Genomic DNA, 21,721 nt, shown 5'->3' on the forward strand with positions numbered 1-21,721 from the left:
GGACCAGTAATGGCAAAGTTAACATCCCTAGACCCAAAAATTGTAAGGAGGAGCATTCCTAGAGTCTGAAAAGAAGGACCACAACTGGGGGCCAGAGAAATAAATACCTTGACCTCCTCTTCTTCCCTCTCTCTAGCCCTGTCAGGCCTCCCCAGTGGCCAGTCCCAAGTAGAAAGCAGAGGAAAAGGAGGCTCTTATGAAAGTGCTTTGTAAGCTATGAAGTAACTATTCACATACAAGCTGTTATTCCTTTACATCTTTATGGTTCTTTTCCTCCTACACCAATCAAATCTCTGATTCCTATAAACTTATTAACTCAGATTTCATACTTTTCATGGTGAGATTTACTTTCTGGCTAATTAATCTCCTGATTTTCATACACCTTTGAGCTTCGGTAGCTGGGCTTTCTCCAAGAGTATGTTTCTGCACAAATTAATATCTTTGTTAAAAACTTTCCTCACTTTTTTTTTTTGCATGGGCTGGCACCGGGAATTGAACTTGTCTTCATTTCTTTTTAACAAGTCTTTGTCTCACCCTACACTTTTCTAAAGCTCTTTTATTATAGATTTATTTTTTATCCAATAAGCTTGCTCAGTAGGCCCTGAATATGTTACAAAAGGAGATGATTTTTTTGTTTACATACTTTTCTCTTAGGTAGTTTTTGTTTTTTCTGGTAATAATGCTGTGACCAGCAGCACTTTGTTAGATAAAATGATATATGTGATATAATGATAAACATTGATGGACACTTACCTACTGATTGGTAAGCATTATCTCATTTAATCCTAATAACAATCCTATGGATTTGGTAGAATTATCATCTCCAATCTACAGCTGAGAAATCTAAAGGTCAGAGATACCAAATAACTTTCCCAAGATTACAGAACTATTAATTAGCAGAACCATTATTAGAACCTAAAGCTAAGACATGTTATCTTTAATCATTAAGTTGGTCTGCCTTCTATGCTACTTTTCCTTAAATTTTACACCCCTAATTTATTTGTAGTCTTGGAAAACAATATTTAGTTATTCTCAATTATATTACATTAATTTCTCTTTATTGTGGGCGTAGATTTTATATATTTCTTTGCATATAAGCATATAATTTTCCTTCTTGGTTTGTTGCCACTTACACTTCATTTTGCTGTCTTCATCGTGTGTTTTGGCAGTCTTCTACTTACCTTTTTGGTTTGATTTTCTTTTGAGCAGAGCCTTCCCTTTGCCATAATCCTTTCAGCATGTCACATAGCATGTAGAATTTAACTTTTCCCTACAATGATGGTTATCACCTTTGCCTTGTTATCAATAAAACATAAAGGCAGTAAGCCATAAACACAGTTTTTTAAATCACAGCTCACCTTGGCTTCCCTTGTGCGAAATGAGAACTGCTGTACTCATGCTGCTCCCCGGAGCTATTAAACAAGGGAAAAAAAAGAGCACTTCAATGAGGCGTTTCATCCTCTGGGAGGGAAACGATGCATAATTCAATGCCAACAAAACCTGGCAGGCAGTGTGTTTCAGGAGCTTCTCCTTGTTCACCAGTGGTAGCTCCCCAAGTCCTCACGGGTTCACTTTTCCCCCTTGTTTTGTCTCACCTCCCCACAACCTCTCATGGGTTTAGTGTTTTGTTTTCTGAGTATTAAAATAATATATAATGAGTACAAAATCCAGAACATCTAGAAAAGAGAAAAGAGAGAAGAATTATCTAAGAACTATCTCCCAGAAAGAACCATGATAAACATTTTTGTGTATATTCTTCCAGATATACTTGCACTTAGAATATCATATAATTGTAATGATTTTAATTTTTACAAAAAGGTGTCCACTAGACATGCTATTTTATGATTTTGTTTCCCAAACACTGTATTTTGGACATTGTAAAAACATGGATATTCATCTTCTATACCGCCCTGTACAGTTTTCCACAGTAGGGATAGAACATTAATATAATCCACATCGTACCGTAGGATGGCTAATTCATTTCTATGTCTTTTTTATCCTTCTCCTCATCTTCTTCATCTTCTTCCTTGTTCTCCCCCTCGTCCTTCTCCTCATCTTCTTCTTTTTCCTCCATTCCCTCTTCTATTCTTCCTCCAATTCCTCTTCCTCCTCCTTTTTGCTTCATTTTAAACTGGACTTCAATGAATCCTTTCTTCATTTTAATTCATTTTATATATTAACTCATTTTATACATTTTAATTCATTCATTTCTTCATTTTAATCTTAGTACTTTTTATTTTTTGTTTTTGCCTCTCCAAACATGTTACAGTTCCCTCTAGTCTCCCTCCTACTTTTAAAACTTTGGTGCATCGTGTTCTTTCTCTTTCCGTTCTCGTGACGCTGTGCGTTGCTTTGGGCTCCCATTTTCATTGACAACCAAGGTAAAAGGTGTTAAGAACCTACCTGAAGATAATGTAGTAGTTATTGTCAGAGCCAGGCTGGAACCCAGTTCTCTTGCATTTCAGACCTGCGGACTTGTCACTGGATTGAGTGTCCTTCCTGGGATTGAGGATAGAAATAGTTTTACATTTACTGTAAGGTCAAATAAGAAAATAAGAAAGCAAGAAAACAAATAAAACAAATTTTAGAAAAAGGGAGAGAGAATACTCAGTAACAACTAGAGAGACTTAAACATAGTGTTTTCTCTGCTCATAGTTTAGTTATAGGTGAATTATAAAAGAACTCTGTGAATGTTTGCCTTCTTTCGTTTGTTTTAAAACTATTAAAATGTGTAACAGTTAATCTACCCAACAGGATCATATCTGATCTAAATTCATAGAGCTGATATGAGGCATAATAAATAGACTACATAAAATCTGTAGTTAGAGGTAAGAGAATCATGACCAATACATCTATTTAATTTCCTTTGCAGAATTAAGAGCGTTTGTATACATACTCAGATAGTCTTATAGTCTTTTCTTTAAATCATCACAGGTAGATAAGGAAATTATAAATATGTGATTAGGTTAACCAAGTTGGAAGATGAAAATAACTGTTTTGATTTAAAATGGTTTTACTATGTATATATTTGGTGCTGTAAGTTTTTACAAAGCCACTGATGAAGCAGTGAAAATAGGTAAGAGGTATTGTAAAATCTGAAGTCAATTTTGAAAGAACTGTTCAAAATATGTTTTGAACAATGAAAGCAATGTTGGTTTAAGTATAAAACTTCTCAGATGATTGCTTTGAAGGGATCAGCTCTCATTTGGATATGTATTGCACATTAGAAAAAAAAATCAGCCAACACTTTCTATTGTTTCTTGAAGGAGATAAGCTTCCAAAAGCAGAAGCTGTATGTTCCACTTCTTTATATTTCCCGTAGCATCCAGCACAGTTTCAGGACTCATCTGGTCCAGGGCCACATCTTGAGGTTGTAGATTATGAAAGTTACCCTAGTATATGGAACCTTTGTAGAATCTTATATATTGCCCTAAGTGTTCTTTAGGATTGGCAGGAATGGTTTTTGGCTGGGGCTTGGAAAACCATGATAGGTAGCAGTGTCTAACTGAAGCATGCATAAGAGTGACCTCCATTGTAGCCTCTCGACCCTGTTTGAACTCTCTCAGCCACTGATACCTTATTTGTTAAACTTCTTTCCCCCTTTTTGGTCAGGATGGCATTGTCGACTCCACAGTGCTAGAGCCAGGCTCATCCCTGGGTCATCTCCCACGCTGCCAGGGAGACTTTCATCTCTGGATGTCATGCTTCAGGTAGTGGGGAGGGGAAAGGTTTCACTTGCCTAGTTGGGCTTAGAGAGAGAGAGAGGCCACATCTGAGCATCAAAAGAGGTCCTTTGGAGGTGACCTTAGGCATGCCTATAGGTATGCTAAGCTTCTCCACCACATACATAAGTTCAAAAGAGCAAGCTTCAAAATCAAGGGCTTGGCCTATTGGTTTGGATGTCCCTAATGTTTGACACAATTTGTTTGTATATTCATCCAATTCCCCAATGGTAAAGTTTAATGGTTTTTCTCCCATCCCTCAAGGAACTTTGCCAATACTTTTTGATTATCTGCTTAATATACTCTGGGATATCCAGGTATTACATTAAACTATTACATAAACTTTAATCAAGGCTCTCATTCTTATTCTCGACTCCCTGTTTTTGCATTGTTTAAATGAGCTATCCAGACAGGTTGCGTTAGACTATATGCTACAGAAAAGTTAGGTTCTGGACATAATAAAATTTTCTTTCTTTGGTCTCATAAAGAGTAGGTGAAGTTCTAAAATACAGGCAATGTCTTTCTTACCCCTGTATTCTGAATTACCTTAATCCCAACTTGATCGGCTTCATTCTTACCTCTAAATACCAGGTTACACATACATAAAACAGCCTCTCAAAATCCAGAAATAACAATTGCTACTCCGGACAGAATGTGGCTGCTATAAGCGCTTACAATCTAGGCCCCAGTTTTCTTAAAAGTATTTTCTAAATGAGATCCTACAATATTTGCTCTTTTGTTTCTGTCTTATTTTGCCTCTACCAAATGTCCCACAGGTTCATTGACATTGTTACATGACTAACACCTTCATTCCTTTTTGTAGCAGCACCGTGTTCAATCATATGTTTACACCATCGTTCGCCAATCTCCTTCCCAGTCAGTGCCTCTTTCAGCCACTTCCATCTACTGGGCCTCTTGTATAATGTCCAAAGTCAACAGTCCATCAACACTTTCAATTTTAGATAATTTCATTGTCCCCAGGAGAAAGACCACCAATAAACACACGCTCACCATATAGAAAATCCAAACCTCCCCCTAACTTTTGTCCCTCCCCTGATTATGTACCCCTGGTATTGTTGCGGTACTGTTGATATTTTCTTATTAAACATAGCCCATAGCATGCAGTAACATTTTCTTCCATACTCCATAATTATACGCTCTTTGTGCAAGAGTTATCCTTTGCAGTAGTTCATACAATAACTTATTTATATTTATAGTGTTAATTGGTGGGGCACATGAGTCTATACACCCCCTTTCAATCATGTTCATCTTTAAAATGGCAGTGTTACTTAGGCCCCATTAGTGAACTGCCTTCACTTCTATCTACTTGCTTACAATTAAGTTCAACCTCATTAGCAAACTGTTTACCCATCTCAAGCTTCTGTGTATCCCTGGGTCTCCTATATCTGTGTTATAAGCCTCTGATTTTACCTTTACCATGGGCATAAAAGTGGAATAAAAAATTACCTATCCTTTTGTGTCTGGCTTATTTCATTCAGTATTATGTTCTAAAGGCTCATCTATCTTGTCATGTGGTTCAGGACATCATTTCATCTTATTGCTGCATAATATTCCATAATATGTATATAGCACATTTTGTTAATGCATTAATTTGTTGATGGACACTTGGATTATTGCCATCTTTTGGTGACTGCAAATAGTGCAGCTATGAACATTGGTATGAAAATCTCTGTGTCACTGCTTTCAGCTCTCCTGGGTATATACCATGTAGTGCTATTACCAGGTCATAGGCAACTTAATATTTAGTTTTCTGAGGAACTGCCAGACTGCCTTCCACAGCAGCTGTACTGTTACACATTCCCACCAGCAGTGCATAAGTGTCCCAGTTTCTCCATATCCTGTCCATCATTTGTAGTTAACTGTTCATTTAATAGCAGCCGTTCTTATAAGTGTGAGGTGGTATTTTATTGTAGTTTTGATCTGCATTTCCCTTATAGCTAATGAAAATGAGCATCTCTTCATGTGCTTTTTAGCCATCTATATTTGCTTTTCAGGAAAAGGTCTATTCATTTCTTTAGCCCATTTTATAATTGAGTTGCTTGTACTTTTGTTGTTGAGTTGTATGATTTCTTTATGTATACAAGATAGCAAACCTTTATTCAATGTGTGACTTCCAAATATTTTCTACCATTGAGTTGGCTGCCTCTTCATCTTTTTGACAAAGTCTTTTGAGGCACAAAAGCATTTGATTTTGAGGGATTCCCATTTATCTATTTTTTCTTTTGTGCTTATGCTTTGGGTGTAAAGTTTAGGTCTTGAAGATGTTTCTCTACATTTTCTTTTAGGAACTTTATGGTACTGGCTTTATATTTAGGTGTTTGATGTTCCAAATTGAGTTAATTTTTGTATAGGATGTAAGGTATGGATCCTCTTTCATTTTTCTAGATATTGATATCTAGTTCTCCCATTTCCATTTATTGAAATGTTTATTGTCCCAGTTCAGTGTATTTTGGTGGCCTTGTCGAAGATCAGATGACCACATATTTGGTGGTCTGTCTCTGCACTCTTGATTCAATTCCGTTGGTCAACACTTCTATCTTTGTGCCAGTACCATGTTGTTTTGGCCACTGTGACTTCATAATAAGTTTTAAAATCAGGGAGAGTTAATCCTCCTCATTCTTTTTTTTTTAGGATGCTTATAGCTATTCGTGGTTTCTTTCCTTTCCAGATGAATTTGATAACTAGCTTTTCCAAGTCTTCAAAGTAGGTTGTTGGAGTTTGATTAGTACTGCATTGAACCTGTAGATCAATTTGGGCAGAATTGACATCTTAACTACATTTAACCTTCCTAACCATGAGCATGTCTTTCCATCTATTTATCTCTTTGATTTCTTTTAACAATGTTATGGAGTTCTCTGTGTACAAGTCCTTTACATTCCTAGTTAAGTTCATTCCTAGTTACATGAAGGGTGAGCATTCTACCACTGAACTGCCCATGCACCCATGCTTGATTCTTTTAATTGCAGTTTTGAGTGGAATTGTTTCCTTAATTCACTCCTTGGTTAGGTCATTGCTTGCCTATGGAACATTACTGATTTTTGCACATTAATTTTATAACCTGCCACCTTGCTAAGTTTGTTTATTAGCTCACTTAACTTTGTTGTAGGTTTCTTAGGACTTTCCAAGTAAAGTTTGTCATCTGCACATAATGAAAGTTTTACTTCTTCCTTTCCACCTTGTATGCCTTTTATTTCTTTTTCCTGCCTGTTTGCTCTTGCTAGAACTTCTAGTACAATGTGGTGATAGAGGGATGCTTGTCTCATGCCCAATCTTAGGGGGAGAACTTTCAGCCTCTCACCATTCAGTACAATGCTGGCTATGGGTTTTTCATATATATCTTTTATCATGTTGAAGAAGTTACCTTTGATTTCTACTTTTTGAAGTGTTTTTACCAGAAATGGATGTTGAATATTGTCGAATGCTTTTTCAGCATCAATTGAGATAATCATATGATTTTCCCCTTTTGATTTGTTAATGTGCTGTGTTACATTAACTGATTTTCTTGTGTTGAACTATCCTTGCAGTCCTGGTATAAACCCCACTTGGTCATGGTATAAAATTCTTTTAATGTGCTATTGAATTCTATTTGCTAATATTATGTGGAGAATTTTTGCATCTATATTCATAACAGAGATTTGTCTGTGGTTTTCCTTTTTTGTAGTATCTTTAACTGGTTTTGGTTTTAAAGTGATATTAGCTCCATAAAATGAATTAAGTAGTGTTCCTTTTTCCTCAGCTTTCTGGAAAAGTTTGAGCTTGATTGGTGTTAGTTCTTTTTGGAATGTTTGATAAAATTTCCCCTGTGAAGCCATCTGGCCCTGGACTTTTCTTTGTAGGAAGATTTTTTTATGACTGAATCTCTTTACCTGTGATTGGTTTGTTGAGATCTTCTATTTCTTCTTGTTTGTTTGTTTCTAGGAATTTGTCCATTTCATCTAAGTTGTCTAGTTTGTTGACATATAGTTGTTCATAGTATCCTCTTTTGATATTTTTTTATTTCTTCAGGGTCTGTGGTAATGACTCCCCTCTTATTTCTAATTTTATTTATTTGCATCCTCTTTCTTTTTTTCTTTGTCAGCCTTGCTAGTGGCCCATTGATTTTATTGAAGAACCAACTTTTGGTTTTATTGAGTCTATCTATTGTTCTTTTGTTCTCCCATTCATTTAACTCTGATTTATCTTTGTTTTGTTTTTTTTTCTTCTATTTGCTTTGAGGTTAGTTTTTTTTTATTAATTAAAAAAAATAAACTAACACAGCATTTAGAAATCATTCCATTCTACATATGCAATCAGTAATTCTTAATATCATCACATAGATGTATGATCATCATTTCTTAGTACATATGCATCGATTTAGAAAAAGAAATAGCAAGACAACAGAAAAAGAAATAAAATGATAATATAGAGAAAAAATAAAAATAAAAATAAAAAATACAAAAATATATAAGAAAAAAAACTATAGCTCAGATGCAGCTTCATTCAGTGTTTTAACATAATTACATTACAATTAGGTAGTATTGTGCTGTCCATTTTTTTTTTTTTTTAGAAATCATATCATTCTACATATGCAATCAGTAATTCTTAACATCATCACATAGATGCATGATCATCGTTTCTTAGTACATTTGCATCGGTTTAGAAGAACTAGCAATATAACCAAAAAAGATATAGAATGTTAATATAGAGAAAAAAAAATAAAAGTAAAAATAGTAAGAACAAAACAAAACAAAACAAACAAACAAAAAAAACCTATAGCTCGGATGCAGCTTCATTCAGTGTTTTAACATGATTACTTTACAATTAGGTATTATTGTGCTGTCCATTTTTGAGTTTTTGTATCTAGTCCTATTGCACAGTCTGTATCCCATCAGCTCCAATTACCCATTATCTTACCCTGTTTCTAACTCCTGCTGAACTCTGTTACCAATGACATATTCCAAGTTTATTCTCGAGTGTCGATTCACATCATTGGGACCATACAGTATTTGTCTTTTAGTTTTTGGCTAGACTCACTCAACATGATGTTCTCTAGGTCCATCCATGTTATTACATGCTTCATAAGTTTATCCTGCCTTAAAGCTGCATAATATTCCATCGTATGTATATACCACAGTTTGTTTAGCCACTCGTCTGTTGATGGAGATTTCGGCTGTTTCCATCTCTTTGCAATTGTAAATAACGCTGCTATAAACATTGGTGTGCAAATGTCCGTTTGAGTTTTTGCCCTTAATTCCTTTGAGTAGATTCCCAGCAATGGTATTGCTGGATCGTATGGCAATTCTATATTCAGCTTTTTGAGGAACCGCCAAACTGCCTTCCACAGTGGTTACACCATTTGACATTCCCACCAACAGTGAATAAGTGTGCCTCTTTCACCACATCCTCTCCAGCACTTGTCATTTTCTGTTTTGTTGATAATGGCCATTCTGGTGGGTGTGAGATGATATCTCATGGTGGTTTTGATTTGCATTTCTCTAATGGCCAGGGACATTGAGCATCTCTTCATGTGCCTTTTGGCCATTTGTATTTCCTCCTCTGAGAGGTGTCTATTCAAGTCTTTTTCCCATTTTGTAATTGGGTTGGCTGTCTTTTTGTTGTTGAGTTGAACAATTTCATTATAAATTCTGGATACTAGACCTTTATCTGATATGTCATTTCCAAATATTGATTCCCATTGTGTAGGCTGTCTTTCTACTTGCTTTGAGGTTAGTTTGCTGTTCTTTCTCAAGTACCTCCGGGTGAGCAGTTAAGTCCTCAACTTTTGTTCTTTCTTGTTTTTTAATATAGGCATTTAGGGCCCTAAGTTTCCCTCTCAGCACAGCCTTTGCTGCATCCCATAGGTTCTGATATGTTGTATTCTCATTTTCATTCATCTCCAGATAGCTACTGATTTCTCTAGCAATTTCTTCTTTGACCCACTCATTGTTTAAAAGTAGTTATTTAATCTCCATATATTTGTGAAAATTCTTGGTTTTTGGTGGTTTTTTAATTTCCAGTTTCACTCCGTTGTGATCAGAGAAAGTGCTTTGAATAACTTCAGTGTTTTTAAATCTATAAAGATCTGTTTTGTGTCCTAGCATGTGATCTATCTTGGAGAATGTTCCATGAGCATTAGAGACGAATGTATATCCTGGTCTTTTGGGTTGTAATGACCTATTTATCTTTGTTAGGTCTAATTCATATAAACTCTCTATTTCCTTGTTGATCCTCTGTCTGGTTCTGTCTATAGAGGAGACTGGTGTATTAAAGTCACCTAGTATTACTGTTGAAATGTTTATTGCTCCATTCAGTTTTAGCAATGTCTGTTTCATGTACTTTGGAGCGCCTTGATTGGGAACGTAGACATTTATGATTGTTATTTCTTCTTGCTCAATTGTCCCTTTTGCTAATATATAGTGTCCTTCTTTGTCTCTTATGGTGTCTTTACATTTAAAGTCTATTTTGTCTGATATTAGTATAGCTACTCCTGCTTTCTTTTGGTTACAGCTTGTGTGGAACATGTTTTTCTATCCTTTCACTTACGATCTATTTGTATCATTCTATGTAAGATGAGTCTCATGTAAACAGTATATATCTGAATTATATTTCTTAATTCATTCTGTCAATCTGTATCTTTTAATTGGTAAATTTAGTCCATTAATACTCAAAGTTATTAATGTAAAGACATTTCTTGAATCACCATCTTATCAGATCTATATGTTCTTTTCCTTCTTTCTCTTTTTATCCTTTAGCTTATCCTTACTGGTACTTTTCAATTTTGTTCCCTCCTCCAGACCTCCATGTCCTGTTTTTTTTTCAACTGGCAGAACTCCCTTTAGTATTTCTTATAGGGCCAGTCTCTTAAAATTGACAAATTCTTTCAGGATTTATTTGTCTGTGAAAACTTTAATCTCTCCCTCAGTTTTGAAAGACAGTTTGGCTGAGTACAGAATTCTTGACTGGAAGTCTTTCTCTTTCAGGGTCTTAAATATAGAATACCAGTACTTTCTTGCCTCCATAGTGCCAGTTGAGTAGGGTGAACTCAGTCTTATGTGGTTTCCCTTGCATGTAGTAGATTGTTTTTCTCTTCCTGCTTTCAGGATTTTCTGCTTCTCTTCATCATTTGACAAATTGATTAGTATGTGTCTTGGAATAGGCCTATTTGGATTTATTCTATTTGGAGTTCATTGGGCTTCTTTGATTTGCATATTTTGGTCTTTTATAAGGGTTGAGAAGTTTTCCCCCATTATATCCTCCACTACTCTCCCTAGCCCTTTACTCTTCTCTTCCCCTTCTGGGACAGAGATGTTTCTTACATTTGTGCACTTTGTTTTTTCCATCATTTCCTGATATCCAATTCACCTTTTCTTACCTCTTTTTGCCATTTGCTGTTTTCAGTGTCTGAAATCAGTTGTCCTGTCCTCTAGTTCCTTTTTTCTTTCTTTTGCCTATTCAAATCTGCTGTTGTGTGTCTTTAGTATATTTTTTATTTGGTCTACAGCATCTTTAATCTCTGTGTTGTCTGCTATTTTTCTATTTATTCTTCAAATTCCTCTTGATACTATTCTAGTGTCTTCTTGATCTCCTTTATGTCATTAGCTATCACACTGATGTTATTTAGTAAAGTTTTATGAACATCCTTGATTAGTTGTTCCAATGTCTATGTCTCCTCGTGTTTTAATTTGGTCCTTTAGACTGGATTGTATCTGTCTGCATCTTTATATGGTTAGTGATCTTCTGTTATCTTCATGGCATGTAAATATTATGATTGGTTTACTTTGGCTGTTGATTTCCTTCAGTAATCTAAAGCTTTGTATTTGTGGGATGGGTGTGGAGCAGAATGTGGGGTGTAGTGATGGGTTATGGTGCACATATATATGTGGTTCAGGGACTCTAAACTGGTGCCTGTGAACGTGGGGTTCAAGTCACGAGGTTGTGGATGTGCGAGGTGGGGGCCATGTGAGTGAGGTACAGCTCAGGAGGGCCTTGGAGTGCAGGAACAGGGTGTGGTGTGGAGACATAGAGGTAGGTCACGGCAGGAGGCAGATGGGGGCGCTGAGCGGATGTGCTGGGCCTGGTATGTGGGCAGGATGAGGGTAGGTGTGTGGAGTGGGTGGGTCTTGGGTGTCAGGTTGTGGGGTACTGGACACAAAAATCGGGGCACAGAGAGGTTGGGGCATGGATGTGCCCTTGCGCAGGGGAAAGGGCCCAGGGGGTTAGGATGTGGATGTGTGAGTGTGAATGGTTGGGGCATAGGTCACAGAGGTTGTGGGACATACATCAAGGGTGGTTGATGGTGGATAGGAGCGGCCCTGGTTCGAGTGCAGGGTGGGAGTGGGGCAAGTATGCCTCCTTGTGCTGAGCAGAGGCTGTGTGGCACAGATGTGCCCGAGAAGGGCACTTGTGAGGGTGGATTGGGGTGCAGGGCTCAAGGGGTCTCTGCATGGATATGTTGGTGCCCAGCAACAGTGATGTGGCTGTGTAAGTGTATGGATCTGGGGGCCAGGTGCGCAGGTCTGGGGGGCAGGGCCCTGGTGTGCATGTGTGCAGAGCTCAGGGGCCACAGGGTGGGATTGTGACTGCCTGGCCTGGGGGGGATGTGGTCTGGATGCGCAGGTCAGTGCTTGCCCAGGGCTGAGGGAGTGGGGCGGGGTGGCGTGAGTGGGCGTGTTTGCCTGGAGGTGGATGCTGATGTGTGTGTGCACAGAGCACAGGGGGTGCCAAATGGGTCGAGCAACTGTGCACTGGGTGTGGGTGTGTCTGTATGAAAGTGAGTGCCTGCAGCCCAGATGCATAGGTGACTGCCTGCACGGGGCAGGGAGGAGGAGGTGGGGGTCGAGGGGCTGGCCGTGGGTACACGGGTCTCAGGAGGAACAGAGTGAGATTGTGCACTTGTGCAGGAGAGGCAGGAGCGGGGGTTCAGGTTGGGACAGGCTTGTGTGCCTGTGGGACGGGGGTGTGGGGTGGGGATGCTGGGGAAGAGGGTTTGGGGCCGGGATGTTTGGAGGGCGGTGTGGGGGTGGGTGAACGGGGTTCAGGTGCATGGAATTTGAGGGGAGTTGTGGGTCGCTGGGGGGAGGGGCGGGACGGGTCAAGTGAGGGTGGCACGTTCAAGGAACATGACTTGGCTTACTACCTTGTCTCCATCTCCCTGTCCGTGCACTCCTGAGATCTCCCAGCCTCCATCTGGAAATGGATGCGCTAGGCTGTTTGCACTAGCTGGCGGGTCTCAGGTTCTCAGCATCTCAAGTCTTCTGCCCTTTCAGCCAGGGCCATCCTATGTGAAGTAGACGACTTCTCCCAGGCTTTTTTCTGTCCCTCCTCTAGCTGTTCTTTGGAGCAGGGGTGAACTCGACCTATCCTATTCTGCCATCTTCCTGTTGTTTGATTTTACACAGATTTGTAAATTCATGGAAATGTAAATTCCTACAAAGTGTCCATTGTAGGGTTTTATATTTTGATGTTTGTTTTAAATAGAAAGAAATGTTAGGGTAAAGGCAGGCCTATTCCATTCACACTTAAAGAAATTTATTAAGTGAAGAATTGAAATTTAGAGCTGGTAAAGACTGCATCGATACGACCTGAATAACCCAATACAGTTCCTGGATCTTACAGTGGAAATTTAATAAATTGTTGCAAGATAAATGGATCATTTAATACATTACCTTCATTTCACAGTTAAGGAAACAGACCAAGATTATTTGCAAGAGTAAATGTTTCTTGATTTCATCATGCTTTAAATGTGGATTTCACATTTCAATTGAAATGTGGAAAGGACTTTAAAATTTGTCTTTGAAGCGCTTCTTTTAAAGTATGCAAGTAAATCAAATTCTTAAGTTACTATCTGTTGTATTTTAGGAAATTGGTTGTATTTTTTCTGAAATTTAGGAAAAGCAAAGTACTAAGAATTTGTTCCTACAAGGCAAAAGGATTGTTTTAAGGGGAAAGTACAGTAAAATGTCTTTACATAACTTGTTCGAGGAGTGTCAATTAATTCATTTCCTTTTTCCCTACTTCTAAGTTTCCTTTTCCCAACTTTATGTTATTTGAGGCTCCTATCCACTGTTGAAGACTCCATGTTGGAACCACTTGTCTTGTCAAGTCATAATCTATCTCCTACTTCTCTAACTCTTAGACTTTCGATAAATTTTCATCATGTTGACTGATTTTCTGCTATTTTACAGGATGGAAAAAGGGAGTCAAGTTCGTGTACCTGTTTGAAGGGGTCTAATCTGTCAGAAATAGGGACAATTGCCTGGATGATAACGCTCAGTGATGCCCTCCATAATTTCATTGATGGACTGGCGATCGGAGCTTCCTTCACCTTGTCTCTTCTTCAAGGACTCAGCACTTCGATAGCAATCCTGTGTGAGGAGTTTCCTCATGAGCTAGGTAAGGGTCTCTGCTCACAGTGTAAAAGTCGGTTTACTATTTGGTGGAATAGCACGTTTCTGGTGACAAGCTCTTAAAATCCTGCTGGTGCATGAAAAATGAAGGAGTCCCTGTTGGACTTTGAAGATTATCTTTTATCTCATTAAAAAAAAAATCAAAGGGTGGTGCGATGGTGGCTCAGTGGCAGAGTTCTTGCCTGCCATACCGGAGACCCAGGTTCGATTCTTGGTGCCTGCCCATGCAAAAAAAAAAAAGAAAAAGAAAAAAAAATCGAAAAACTATTCACTTGATATTTTCTTTTTCCAGGGGACTTTGTGATCCTACTCAGTTCAGGGATGAGCACTCGACAAGCTTTGCTATTTAACTACCTTTCTGCGTGTTCCTGCTATGTTGGGCTAGCTTTTGGCATTTTGGTGGGCAACAATTTTGCTCCGAATATTATATTTGCACTCGCAGGAGGCATGTTCCTTTATATTTCTCTGGCAGATATGGTAAGAAATTTTAAAATTTTATTTGGTTTTAATTTAAAACTCAGAAATGAACATCTGGGGTTTGAGTTGACTAAGGGTGACCTGCTTTGTAATTTAAAATATTCTCAACCGATAAATTGTTCTTGAGTTGTTTGCACTAATAGTAATTTGAAAATAACTCTCATTGATTCTTTAATCTATGCTTTTATTGACTGAGGATAAAGTGATTTATATTTGCTGAATTAGAGACATGTTCCCAGGTTTCCTTTGCTTTGGGTAAACCTTGCCTTCTATTATGGTATGTCCCCAAAGGATTTTGTTTTACCCTTTTTTTGAGGATGTGGCAGTTGGAAGAGGTAGACAGTATGTTATTATTTCAAAGATCTACACAGTAAAAAGCCTTTTAGGTTAAACTAAAACAGATAAGTGAAAATGGGTGAAATTGAAATTGGACAACATTGATTTAGGTCAGTATATATTTATATCTATGATGCGTCTGCCTTTATCTCTCTACGTGTATGAGTGTGTGTGTGTGTGTTTGTAAGAGTAATATCTGGTACTGTGCCTTTTCAAATGAACCATTGAGAGCTTTCTATAAAATGAAACTGTGCCAAGTATATGAAAAGGACTCTTCTTTGCATTTGCAAAACTCAGTATGTTTTACACACATAATTTAATAATTTGATTTCCCTCACCTGCACTCATGGCTCCAAATTGTGACTGTCTAGTACTGTTTATTGTTTTGTGCAGATTCCATTGCTGGGAACCAACACTGTGCCTCTCCCTCTCTCTCTCCAAATATATATATATATTCTCCCCCCAACAAATTATTGTCATCCACTATCTTTATTCTAAGTCATCATTTCTTCTCTGACAAAAGGACATAATCTTTTTGAGTTGTTCGATTTAAAGGAAATAATAATGATAAAAATGCTGTGTCTACTTATAGAAATTTCACTTTTTTTTTCAGAATGCTTTCACATCTGTCACTGATTTTATCCTAGCAAAAATTTTCTTAAATTAGGCACCTGACTTGACTATGAATTCTGTAAACCTCTCAGAGCTTGGTGTAATGCAGCTCAGCATCTATAGAGAAGTGTTTCGGAATATGTTTTGGGAAGTTGGCATCTATAGATCTCCTCACGTAGTCTTACGGTAGAAATTATCTGCTGAGAAAGCATAGATTTTCTTGAATTTACTTGGGGTTTTAGTTGCTTTCATTGTAATGTAATTGTCTTCAATTCTAGAATAGTGCATAATTTATTTAAAGACCTTATGTGTTTGTGTAGGTAGAGCAAGTAGAAGGAAACAAAGAGATCAGGAATTAAGTGCATAGCGATTTTCTAAAATTTATTTAATCAGCTATTATCTATTTATTTCAGTGCCAGGTCCAGAAATTGGTACCTTAGAGTGAACAAAATAGGGGGACCCTCCCTGGAATGAGCAAAATAGGTACAGTCCTAACATATGAAGCTTTCTGTCTGGAAAGAAGGGAACCAGAAATTAAACCAAAAAAGCATACCAATAAGCGCATAATTACAAGATAGAAAAGCTCTGAAAGAAAATGAAAGTCGATATACAGGATGAGGTATAATATCATGTAATCTAATGTAAATTTGCAGAGGCTAAGGGAAGCTTCCCTAATATGATTTAAGTTCCTGTCTAAAGGTGTTAGTCCACTGAAACATCAGAGGGAGAGGAGCCCAGGTATGGCACGTGTGAATATTTTGAGTCAGGAAAGGGATGACTGCATTTGAGAACCTGAAAAAAAAGTTGGTGTGAATGGAGCGCAGAGAGCAAAGGAGAGCAAGAGAGATTGAGCAGGAGAGAAAGAGAGAAAGAAACAACCAGAGAGAGGGATTGAATGAGGCAACTCCCACCTCACAGGTTGACTTAGCGATGAACACTTTTTTTCAGTACTTTGACTCTTGCCGATAGCTGATGGGGTTAGAGACCCTTACCACGTTATCTAGACTAAAATATTTAAACATCTGCAATAAATAATCATTTTACCTTCACAGAAATCTGTAAATGACTGTTTTATGTTTTACCACAAGATGGCATCAGTTATCTAACAATATATCTTTCTTCTAGTTTCAGGAGATGAATGACATGCTGAGAGAAAAGGTAACTGGAAGAAAAACAGATTTCACCTTCTTCCTTATTCAGAATGCTGGGATGTTAACTGGATTCACAGCCATTTTGCTCATTACTTTGTTTGCGGGAGAAATTGAATTGGATTAATTGGAAATAAAATGGTGTCGTTAATGAAGGCATTTAATAAATAATAATAATAACAGAAAAACATCTCCAAAGGGATTTTTAAGCTGATCCTTTTCAGTTAAGAGATCATTTTATTTTCAACTGTAGGTCAAGAAAACTAATTATGGGTATCAGATCTGTGAACTAAACCCTTATTTGTTGTTAAAAATACTTCAGAAGGTTTTTAGCTGCAGTCAAACTGTCTTGTCTATGCGAGATCCACTTTTCCATGTTTCATGCGTATGAGAAAACCATCCTGAAGCAGAAGACATGCATTGTACAGTCGCTAAGACACTGAGACCCTGAGAAGAATACGAGCCAGGACATGTAATCCTTTGGAGCACTATGTAGGCTCAAAGTTCAAGTGGCTTCAAAGCCATTTAGTTTTAATTAATTTGCTCTAGTCTTTTAAGGGCCAGGATGTGAAAATGTGGAAAAGAATCAAAATGTAAACAATACAGATATAAAGGATCCCAAGGCCTTAATGAACCAAAGAAAGATTGCTCACAGTTTTTGCTGTTTTATATTTCAGTTAGGGACTTGTAGGATTGTTTAACATAATATGAATTATGAAATCAGTAAAGTTTTGCTAGCCTTACAAAGTTCAGCCTTTGTCTGATACTCTAAGTGTTTACTCTAGGAGAGTCCACAAAAAACAATTTCTTTTTAATAATTTATGTTGTAGTTGTGTCCGTTACAAATGGCAGAACAGTATGTAAAGCTGGTGAAAACTCAGTTTCAGTTGTACAATGTATTTGTTTTGTAAAGGTGAAGAGTGTGTTGATTTGCAGAAAGAAATTGAATGAAATTTTAAGCAATTGAATTTTAAAGATGAGTACAAGTATTTAGCAAAGAATTTTAAAAATAAATGCAAAAGGCGGGCCACGGTGACTCAGCAGGCAAGAATGCTCACCTGCCATGCCAGAGGACCCGGGTTTGATTCCCGGTGCCTGCCCATGTTAAAAAAAATAGTAATAATAAATAAATAAATGCAAAGCAACAGCAGGCTGCTGTGCTGCAAGGATTGATTAATTAGAAAACATATGTTCCTTATGGGTGATTAGGCATCATTAAGATAAGACTTCTGTGTTTAGCCTACATTTTTCCTGTATGAGATGCTTTGGGAAAAAAATCAGTCCACCATGGTTATGTCTCTACCTTTTCTAATAGACAGAGCCTGTTAATTAATTGAGCAGATATAGAAAGTTGGTCTAAAATCGAACATCCTAACCCCAGTTCACATTGTCAAGTATCTTAAAGAAAGATGCTTTTTCACAGTGAGGAAAATGACTGATAAAAGCCAACAGTGATTTCAGGAAGTGCTTTTCCTCCCAGACCATAAAATGTGTTTGCATAACAGTAATGCAAATTTGAGGAGTATTTAACATTCATAACAATGTATATATAATTTTATGACTGACAATTTAAAAAATTATTGTTTGACTAAATAGTAAATATCTTTGAAAGCATGTGCAGTGTATTCCTTTTCATTTGCTATGTGTCTCTTTTAATCAACCTTGTACCTGGTATTATGCAGGAGAGAGATAAGCAGGAAGTTGGTGCTGTGTTTATTTCAAAGAGATTCAACAAGTAAACACTGTAAAGAGTAATTACTCATTAATACTGGTAACAAGAGAATGTATTTTTACCATTTTATCTGTTTACATTTAGTCTAAAGAAATAATCTTGACATTTAGTGTAAAGAAATAATCTTGACTTATTAAGAGAATGGATTAAATGTCTTGGATAAGAAGCTATTTACCACATTATATTAAAATGAGGTAGTTTAACAAATTATCATTTGGTGCAGTCGTTGTGTATGGGGGTTGTCTGAGTGCTTCTTGTTACTGTCTCCATTTGTTTAAGTTTTGGCCATTTTCCTCAATTATGAAGTGAGCAGCGGCAGAAGGGCTTGAGGACCCAAAAAGCAAAGCAAAACAAACAAATAAATATTAAATTTTGCTACTTACTAGGAGCTATGGTTGAAGGTGGAAGGTAGGGTATGGAAACCCATGATTAAATTTAGATTGTCCTGAACAACTGTTTGAGAAAGCACAAACCTATCAGCCAACATATCTTATACTGAGGCATTCATTATATTATATTAGTTGAATATTTTGTAGTCTTTAGACTTTAAAGATTGCTACTATGACAAGTAAAAAATGATTTAAATACATTCTATGTTAGGTTATATATTGTTATTTTTCCATTCCTTCTTTCTTTCTTTCTTTCTTTTTTTGCATGGGCAGGCACGAGGAATCAAACTCAGGTCTCTGGCATGGCAGGTGAGAACTCTGCCGCTGCACCACCATCGCCCACCCTGCATTATTTACTTTTAACAAAACCCACTAAGATCTGGTATTTATTGCATACTGTATCAGACTCTTCATACCATGACAATGCTGAATAACAAACCACCCCAGCAGTGTGAGGTTGTGATCTAGTCTGGGCTCTGCAGTGTGGCTCTGTTGCGGGCTATGGGTTGGCTAGACTTGGCCATTGCAGTGGGAGGTGCTGCAAAGTCATAGGGCAAAGGGCGTGGATATATAATTCTAATACAGGGGAGGAGAGAAAAGTACAAATTGATTTGATATGCCATGACTCTATAGACTACCTATCATTTTATTTTACCTAGTAGAAAATTTATGATACTAATAATAATTCATCAACTGTTTCCAGTGCCACCTCTTTTTTCCTAACTCTAATATCTTTCTCTGATTCCTTTTTATAGAATAATAATTTCCTTTACCACTACAAATTATGAATGGATGCAATACTGGTTCATCCTAAATCAGGATAATCTATGCTTATTCACCGTTTGAAAGTCCAATCCTGACATGGTTCATTTCCAGAACAGTTGCTTAATGTACTCAACTCAGCAGTCCAGCTTTATAACTGTGTTGAATTGCAATATTGTCATGTTCCCTGAATGCTTGCTAAGGCCCACCATAATTGGGTATTCTAAACGGTTTCTTTAACTGGGAACTTAAAATTTTTTTTTTTAATGAATTAATTGAAAAAACCAAGACAGCACTATGAATTTGCCAGCCAATTAGCTTAGGTGTATTAACAGAGCTAATTACTGATGGCCTGTGCCAGGGGAACTTTAACTGCCAGTCTCTCCTCCATGCTCTGGTTGGCATCTTCTGACTTTGGGTCTCACTTTGGTTTTTCTCAGCAGTCTACCATGATTTTCAGACTCCCTCTGGAAGTTTAAGGTCTGTTATAGTACAAGAGGTTCTTAACCCTATAATAAATAAGTTCACTAATCTTGATGTTATTCCAGCTGCTTTGTCACTGACAGGTTGCCTTCCATACAGCTATGTGTTGCAATACCTGTGTTAGATTGCGTTTCCTTTAGTTTGCTTTCTGTGCTGGGTTTGCACAAAGCTATACTTTCTCTCATGGCCATTTGACTTCTATATTGGAGACTTCCAACTTGCACAGAATCAATGACTTCACTAGTAAAATTTCAGATAGGCAAAGGCAGCAGAATAAACTGAAAACTGCAAATACCTGTCCCATTTCTAAGACACACATTTCCCCCATATTTTAACATTTCTAAGTGACTTGCCACCATTACTGTTATCCAGATAGCATTGTTAGGTAGTTATAGTTGTATGCAAATGAAAATCTGTTGAAATTTGGTAAGGTCAAGAACATACAAATTTGGTAAGGTCAACGCCTCTGTCAGCTGGGAAGGCATGTGGCTGGCATCTGCTAGTCTCTGCTCCCCATTGGTTGCTTTCAGCTTCTGAATCCAGTGGCCTCCACTCTGTGTCCTGCTGATCTTCTCTTAGTGCCTCCAGGCATTTTTTTCTCTCTCAGTCTGTGAATCCTCTCTTAGCTTCTCTGGGACAGACTTGGAATTTCATCTCCTAGCTTAGTATCTTCTGGGGGCATTTTTCATGGCCAAGAGTCTGTGCTTTTCTCCAAAATATCTCTCTCAAAGGACTCCAGTAAGTGTGCCACATGTCTCCAGAGGCTGCTGGCGCTCCAGTCTTAAAGTCTAATTTCCACATAGCTGGAAGGAGGAATGGTAGAAATGCAAAAAGTTCACACCTAGCTCTTCATCCCACTTTAAGGAAATTTCTCAAAGGTCATTCAATTATCTCCACCAATATTCACTGATCAGAACTTAAGTGGTATGGACCTTAGCAATCCACAAAAGAAGCTGTGAAGTTTGTGGTTAACTGGTTATCCTGCCATCAAGAAAATTGGGGTTCTGCTACTAAGAAGCCAAGAATGGATATTGGATAGACAATTGGCCACCTTAGCTATAGACACAGTTACATGGTTTTCACTTGGGAAGCTTATTACTTATCTGAGTGGTTCTGATGCAGCCAGTACCGGGACCTGCTTCTTTTAGGGATGCTCATGACTTCTTTTGGATCCTTCATGTTGAACCTTCACTAGTTGTACGTTACAGTTGGTGCTGTTCTTCAAATCTGCATTGTCTTTGCAAGTGTCTCTGTCTCAGCCTTTTGGGAGTACTATTTTATTTACCTGTAAGAAATCCTGTGTTTTGCACAGGGCAGTCTAAATCCGAAGATGTTGTAATGATCACCTATAGGAAATTTAAATAAAATGTTTATTAAAGACTTCGACCTTTCTGTGTGAATTCTTCTGATTACCAAGTTCATATCCCAAATGTTGAAACTAAGAACTATCAGTAGGAATAGGCAAAAATAATTGTAGCGCTCCATTATTTCTTTTTCTCTTCTCTAGATAAATCTATTTAGCACCAGCACAGTTGGGGTCAGTAATGTTATATTTGTTAACTGATTTTTGTTGGTTGTAGATAGGAAAACTCAAACTTTATTTGGAATATATACAGAAAGATTACCAAAAGAACAGTCTTAATGGATAGGGCTT

At 37.5% G+C, this 21,721-nt stretch overlaps 1 protein-coding gene across 3 annotated transcripts in view; it reads left to right on the forward strand.

Moving 5' to 3' along the window:
* Positions 1-21,453, forward strand: part of SLC39A8 (solute carrier family 39 member 8) — a 74,459-nt gene extending 53,006 nt beyond the window's left edge. For all 3 annotated transcript variants that reach the window (XM_077142679.1, XM_077142677.1, XM_077142678.1), the window contains 3 exons: positions 13,907-14,114; positions 14,421-14,605; positions 16,679-21,453. In XM_077142679.1, coding sequence (XP_076998794.1) covers positions 13,907-14,114; positions 14,421-14,605; positions 16,679-16,828 — 543 coding nt within the window. In that variant the 3' untranslated portion in view covers positions 16,829-21,453. The remainder of the gene's footprint in view (positions 1-13,906; positions 14,115-14,420; positions 14,606-16,678) is intronic.
* Positions 21,454-21,721: the final 268 nt, after the last annotated feature.

This window comes from Tamandua tetradactyla, chromosome 24 (assembly GCF_023851605.1).
Source record: "Tamandua tetradactyla isolate mTamTet1 chromosome 24, mTamTet1.pri, whole genome shotgun sequence".
NCBI classification, from domain to species: Eukaryota; Metazoa; Chordata; class Mammalia; order Pilosa; family Myrmecophagidae; genus Tamandua; species Tamandua tetradactyla.